Source organism: Setaria italica, chromosome IX (assembly GCF_000263155.2).
Source record: "Setaria italica strain Yugu1 chromosome IX, Setaria_italica_v2.0, whole genome shotgun sequence".
NCBI classification, from domain to species: Eukaryota; Viridiplantae; Streptophyta; class Magnoliopsida; order Poales; family Poaceae; genus Setaria; species Setaria italica.
Window position 1 is genome coordinate 49,705,192 of NC_028458.1, and position 7,433 is coordinate 49,712,624.

Consider the following 7,433-nt stretch of genomic DNA (forward strand, 5'->3'; position numbering starts at 1 on the left):
TTTCTTTCCTCACATCCTTTCTGAACTGTAAAAGTTCACAGCCAATAATTTTCTCCAAAAAAAGTTTAATGATACTCATAGCTGCTATGTCAGTGTGATCTTGCAGCCGCCACTGGAAACCCAGAAATATTACAATGGATTCGCTGCAGGCATAGTGTGGTTTCACCTGCTAATCCACCAAATCATTCGATCGGACCAATCATTTAATGACCATTGACTCCGAATTAACAAGTCAACAGAGTCAACCGTCAGTGCCTTCACTTCACACGGCTTTCACGCTTTGGGTTCTGCGTAAGCGTAACCACCACCTCTGGTGTCAGCTTCCTTCTAGACCCTTTACCATCTGATGAAATTCCACGCACGGTTTTCAGGATCCAGACACTGGAGTGAGACGAATGGCGATCAAGTTGCGGTCAGGTTCTCGTCTCACTGTCTCAGTACATACCTCCTCCTGGTTGCCTGTCTCCATCGCCATGACTTCCAAGTGCACTCCAGCTCCCGGGTGTCCTGTCTACAGAGAAAAATCACCAAGCAACAGAATATCGGAACGGCAAATTTCTCAACTCTCATGTGCTGCGGAAAACGACCGGAGAACAAGGATCCACCCTCTTCTGTCTCTTCTCCATGGATGCGTCTCTGAGAAAAGAATATAAAAGGCAAAGGGTATCCAAATATATCATGCTACTGTCATTTGAATTGACTAACTGTTGAGATGAAATTGATGAAGGCCATGCATAAGGAGCACAGCACAGGCTGCGTGTATATATATAATATATATTCTGATAACCAATCTATCTGTAGTAGTATAGAACCAAGACCATCGCCTCCTGCTGATCCAGGAACAAGGGGAATGGCAGTTTTACACCAGCTTATTAGAATGTACAAAGTTAACCCCTAGTATCTAAAGGGTCGTGATTGATGTTCATAATTACATTCGTGTTGTATCACTGCCAAAAGGTTTGGAGGAACCAGATGGTACCGGACTCAAATGGCATATATCCGGTCGATCTCGGAATCTGAGAACTCCGAGTTATGCTGCCATGAGTTTGAGCCGCTCCTCCTGGTTGATTTCACCTTCTTCCTGATTTTACGCGTGCGCTTGGACTTCACCACGTAGTATGTCATTGTCCCAAGCACACCGGCCATGATCACCCCGCCAATCAGGGTCACAAGAAGCGCAGCCCATTGGAAGTGCCGCCCCACAACAATGTACGAGGAGGATATGAATGCGACTGTCGTGCACACTGAAGCCAGCCACATCAGCTTGTTGATGACCTCGACAACACGCCTCTCTGCTTTGGTCTCACCCCTAACCACTGTTATCTGGACCACCACAACTGCTAACGAGGTGAAGAGGGCAATGGCGTTGAAAATGAAGAAGACTTTGAAGGCTGCCGCATGCACAGCTACCGCTACACCATGGTCATCGTTACCGCCAGGCACTGTAAAGATTGCAGCAAATGCCACCGTAGCGAAGAGCACAGCCACAACAGTGACCGAATTCGTTGCATTGTTGATGCCTTCCCTATGGAGTTTCCTTAGCTCCTTTGCGATACCATAGACATTTTTGTTGGTTTTTCTGGCCTGCTCAAGCTGAGTATGCACATCCTTTTTGATCTCGGTCACTGTTTTTCTGAGCTCATCTCTAGGCTGATTCAGATCATTTGCCCTGACTGCACCAGCACGGGCTAAACACTCCTTTATTTCTTGAGACTCCTCTGATAGTGGCAGGCCCTCTGCTATGTCAAATGCAGTCTTCCGATCCCTAGTCAATGCATTCACATTCATATCTGGAAGAAGCAGAAGCACATTTACAATCTGCAAAAGGAGACAGGCCTGTGAGCAGAAGAATATTGCATTTTGTTGGACGAAACAAAAGAACGATGCTATTTTACATTAGATAAAAGGGAAGAAGAATACCTCTGATCTTTTCTTTCTGGTTGCAACATGCAAGGCTAAGTTGCCATTTCTGTCAGGTAGCATGACTATGGCCGGATCAGCATTCACAAGCGCCTGAACAACCTCAGCACTGGTTCCTTTCACCGCCATGTGTAGAGCAGTCTGGCCTTTCTTATCAGTCCTCCGAGCAAGCTGGGTGTCAGCATCTAACAAAGCCTTCACAATTTCAACATGCCCCTGCCGCGCAGCGAAGTGCAAGGCATTCTTTCCATTTGCTTTTGATAGCTCAACCAACCCAGAGACTCGATCTAGCAGCAGGTTGACCACCTCAGTGTGGCCTCTAATGGCCGCCGTTATGAGAGGAGTCACATTTGATTGGCCAAACGTTTTCCCGAGGGATGGATCATGGTCCAGAAGTACCTTCACAATATCTATGAACAAATGTCACTAGTCCATTTCTCTCTATGAAACAAGTATACATAAAAAGTGAATGGAAGCAGGCTTTGTTCCCTAGCTTGTGATTGTATATAACTATATAGCCTATAGGTGATGATACACTACAGCCAGTATACTCTATCAGTACAGGTCAATTTCAGCACCCAACACTGGAAGACAGAGTAATAAAGTATAGCAACAAAATGATGTAACAGATTACATGTTCGAATTTAAGGATTGATCTTTAGTTCAAGTTGGAATCAGAGTGGTTTATGATGCCGGGGGAGTTGATGCTCACCTCGGTGGCCCTCTTTCGCAGCGACGTGCAGAGCATCGAATCCGGACTTGTTCTTCCTTGTGAGGCTCTCCTTGTCGGAGTGCTTAAGCAGCTCAACGACGATGTCAAGAAACCCCTTCTCGGCGGCGATGAGCAGAGCAGTCTCCTCCACCTCGTTGGTCTCGTTCACTATGGCGGCGCGGATCTCAGCGACCTCGCTGTCGAACTCCTCGCCGGTGCCGGTCATCTGCGCGTCGATCTCCGCGATGATCTGGCGCACGGCCTCGAGGTCCCCGCGCTGCGCGGCAAGGTGGAGCTCCGTGTCGTTGTGGCGGCCCGTCACCTGCTTGACGTACTTCTTCCGCCCCGCCTGGTCCATCCGCTTCCCGGAGTTGGAGAGCACCAGCACCGCCGCCGCGGCCGTCGGCGACGGGGACGGCGACGGCGACGGCTGCGAGCTGTCGAGCCGATTGCTGGAGCCGGACATGACCAGCACGGGGCCCCTCGCGGTCGCCGGCGACGACGCCGGGGAGGACTGGTCCAGCCGGTTGCTGGAGCGCGACATGACGAGCACCGGGCGCGCGGGCGACGAGTCGAGGCGGTTGCTGGAGTGGGACATGACGAGCAACGGCCGCGACGGCGACGCGGCCGGCGACTGGTCCAGCCGCTTCCCTGAGAAGGACATGACGAGGCCGGGGCGCTTGGCCGCCCGCGCCGGGGAGTGGTCCGGCCGCTCCCCGGAGGCGCCCGCGCTGGACGCCGGCGACGGCGCCCCCTCCGACCCCGGCGACGCCAGCCCGATCTCCAGGTCGGCCACCCCTGCGCGCAACAAACCCAAGAGCCGCGATCCCTCAGCGATCGATCAACGGAACACGTATCGAGCCAGAGCAACCGAGGGTTAAGGAGGAGGCGGGCACCTTTGCCGGAATCAGCGGCCATGGCGGTCGTCGTCGGGCGGGCTACGGGCGGGCGGGAGGCATGGGGCGGCGGGAATGGGAGGTGGGGAGGCGAGCCGCGGATGGCACGGAAGCGACGGGGTGGAAGAGGAGGAGGGGGGAGGGCAACACGGACGGGAGGGATCGCGCTCGGCTTGGGTGGGGTGGGCTCGCGTCGCGGTCTTCTCTGCTGTGTGTGCGTCTGTGATGAAGGAGAACGGAGGAGCGCAGCGGCGTTTGTTTGGTTGGGTTTTTCCGGTTCCGCTGTTGTTTATGTGGCTGGGCCTGGCGCGCCAGGCCACCTGCCGGTATGCGTTGCATATGGCCATTTGTCGCTTTCCAAGCTGAATAATTATCTCCCCTGTTTCGTGCAAGTGCCTGTCAGGCTCACATGCCCTTTTCTAAATAAATAAATAAATGCATCTCGTGTAATATCAAGTGCGCGGTAATCTACACGGTTTTTCTTCAAGATAACCTCTTAAAAACTTGTTAACGTCGATGAAGATAAAAGCAAACGATGTTCTTTTTTATGAAATTGCCATCAAAAATTGAAACGCTAGCTAAAATCACATAATTTAGCTCTGTGTAGTGGTCGTCTTATTCAGCTTGTCCATCACTATTTACAATAGGGTTACAATTGGTGACACCTTCTTCAGCAACGAGCTTTGGTGGCTTGTAGGATTAGGGGGTGTTTGGAAGGAGGGGGTTAAATTTTAGCTCCCGTCATATCGAATGTTTGATACTAATTAGAAGTATTAAACCTAGACTAATTACAAAACTAATTACACAACCTCTAGACTAAATCGCGAGACGAATCTATTAAGCCTAATTAGTTCATGATTCGACAATGTGGTGCTATAGTAACCATTCGCTAATGATGGATTAATTAGGCTCAATAGATTCATCTTGTCATTTAGCTTAGGGATTCTGCAATTAGTTTTGTAATTAGTTTACGTTTAGTCCTCCTAATTAGTATCGAACATCCGATGTGACAGGGTTAAAGTTTAGCCCCTGCTATACAGACGTCCCTCAGACGTCCCTCAGAAACCGAGGTTCGCTAGTAATGCGCTAGTGTAAGCAGTAAGCGGATCAATGGAGAAAAAATATATCGTATAATAAGGCGGCAGAGTTGTTGAGATTCAAATGTCTAGCACTCTACATCCGATGTGACAGGGTTAAAGTTTAGCCCCTGCTATACAGACGTCCCTCAGACGTCCCTCAGAAACCGAGGTTCGCTAGTAATGCGCTAGTGTAAGCAGTAAGCGGATCAATGGAGAAAAAATATATCGTATAATAAGGCGGCAGAGTTGTTGAGATTCAAATGTCTAGCACTCTACCGTAAACATATACACAAGCAACGTGTCAGTACGGTGGCATGGCTGGAGTCGGTAGGGATAGAGTTTGGTTGGGGGTTTGAGACAGCGGTGAAAGCCTTGCGAAACAAAAACAAACAGCGGTGAAAGCCTTGTGAAACAAAAACAATGATGAGAGAGGGCAATGGCTCAGAATTCAGGAAGACATGTTGTGAATCCCCTGGTAGAGATCTTTAGCGACTCAATCAATTCCTAGGATGGTGATAGGGCAATCGATAAACTTTAACACATATCACATCGGATCACATCGGATGTTGGATACTAATTAGAATTATTAAATATAGTTTAATTACAAAACTAATTGCTCAGATGGAGTCTAATTCGCGATAGTCTAATTACAAAACTAATTGCTCAGATGAAGTCTAATTCGCGAGACGAATCTATTAAGCCTAATTAGTCCATGATTTGACAATGTGGTGCTACAGTAACCATTTGCTAATGATGGATTAATTAGCCTTAATAGATTCGTCTCGCGAATTAGACTCCATCTGTGCAATTAGTTTTATAATTAGCTTAATTTTAGTCCTTCTAATTAGCATCCGAATATATCCAAACACGCTTTAAATTGCCACGCTAGGAAAATGGGGTCATGTAAATAGGATGCCTAGAGTAGGGACTGTGAGCTTTTTTCCATCTAAAGGGTAGGCCTATTTAGAAATTTTAACCTAAGATCAAGAAAATCAAATGTTTGGTAGGGCTAAAACATGCTTAATGTTATTCAGCACCTCCCGTCCAGGTTCGAGAACAAACAAAAACTCCGAACAACAAATTTGGAAGCGAAATCTTAACGAATCGGCTACAAGATGCTTCTAAGACAGGGCACATGTGAACTCAGCTCGCTCGGCAGAGTAGTAGATGATGCTTCGTGGCGTTCGTGGCTAGTGGCTCCCATCGGTAGCTCAAATCTCAAGTTGCACTGCCACCAGTACCACCATCCGGCAAAGGGAATCGTCATCGGTGGAAGTGGAACAGAGAATCCGGGATCGTTGCGGCCTTGCGGGGCCTCCGCTCCGCTCCGCCGCCGCGCTCCGCTCACCGCGAAACAAAGCACACGTGCACGCGCACCCCTTCCTCGTGCGGTCGTGCCGGTACGCGCCGTGGGCCGACGCGCATACCGAGCGCACGTTCTCGATCGCTCTACCCTTTTTAACGGCAGCTTCAGCTTTCCCAGCGAAAAGCAAATGCACAGCCGGTGCAACGCGATCGACTGATCGAGACATCAAGTTAAATTTCTGTCAAAACTCAGGCCATGTTTAGTTACTCCCAACTTTGACACTATGCAAAAAGAAGATTCCCCATCACATCAAACTTGCGGTACATGCATGGAGTACTAAATGTAGATGAAATTAAAAACTAATTGCACAGTTTTGTTGTACTTTGCGAGACGAATCTTTTGAGCCTAATTAGTCAATATTTGGACAATAATTCACAAATACAAACGAAACGCTACAGTGTGCTACAGTGCTGTAACAGTAATTTGGCACCTCCCAAATTCCCCAACTAAACACGGCCTCAGAGAACAGAGATGGGGAACCCACACACAGTGACACATCCTGGGTTCAGAGAAGCAGGGTTGCTGGCCTGCAGTGTAGTGTTTAACATCCGAGTTCCTAGATGTCAACACAACACTGCATTAATCCGGCTTCGCATATTGGTTCCGCCGCCGCGGCGAAGGATGGAACGGACTGGACTGCTGCCTTCACGTGGTCAGCTTATCTTGACTCGCTGGTCGGTGAGGTCAACGAGTCAACTCCCCCAACGGCCCCACGCGCCCGACGGTAGCGAAGGGACCTCGGTGGGCATACACGTGAGGCTGCCAGTGGAGTTATGCCGGACATTATGAAGATACGAACAGGGGAAACGAGGGCCGAATCAAATCACTGTCTCCCAGCTTGAGTTATCTGCGTCGATTTTTTTTAACGTTCTCTGCGTCGATTTGATCAAGGTTGAAGATCGAAAACCTTCGTAGAAGGAAGAACGCCAGAACGGTAAACAGCAGGGAACAGCCTTCCAGGTCTCAGCAGTGTGTCTTCAGTCTTCAAGCAGAAACAGGGCCTGTTTGGTTATGGATGCTTATTTATAAGTTGCTTATTTGCTTATTTGTAGTTGCTTATTTATAAGTCAAGGTGTTTGGTTTGGGTTGCTTATCTGATTGCATATGACATATTTGCCCCTGCCATCCCATTTCCCACTACCCCCAACCATTACCAATGCCTCCTCCGGCTCGCCTCGTTCCCCTGCTCGTCCTCTTCCTCTTCCATCTCCCCTTCTCCCTCTCCCGTCACCACCACCGCCGCACCCCGTACGCGTCCCCGTCCCCGTCGCCGGCGTCCTCCGACTCGCGAAGGAGGGGGCGGCGCGGTGGGAGCGGCGGGAGGGAGCGGCGCGTCGGGCGGGAGCTAGCGGCGGGAGGTAGCGGCTGCGGGCTGGAGCGGCGGGAGGGAGCGGCGCGACGGGCGGGAGCGATCCGCTGGAGGGATCGGAGGCGGGCGATAGCGGCCTGAGGCAGCGGCG

At 50.0% G+C, this 7,433-nt stretch overlaps 1 protein-coding gene across 1 annotated transcript; it reads right to left on the bottom strand.

The window, feature by feature from the left end:
- Positions 1–718: 718 nt before the first annotated feature.
- Positions 719–3,781, bottom strand: LOC101778258 (ankyrin repeat-containing protein ITN1). Its single transcript, XM_004984719.3, has 4 exons — positions 3,529–3,781; positions 2,633–3,430; positions 1,921–2,330; positions 719–1,818 (listed from the first exon to the last, which is right to left on the bottom strand). Exons 1-4 carry the CDS (start codon positions 3,548–3,550, stop codon positions 985–987), a joined length of 2,064 nt encoding a protein of 687 aa, XP_004984776.1. The 5' UTR covers positions 3,551–3,781; the 3' UTR covers positions 719–984.
- Positions 3,782–7,433: the final 3,652 nt, after the last annotated feature.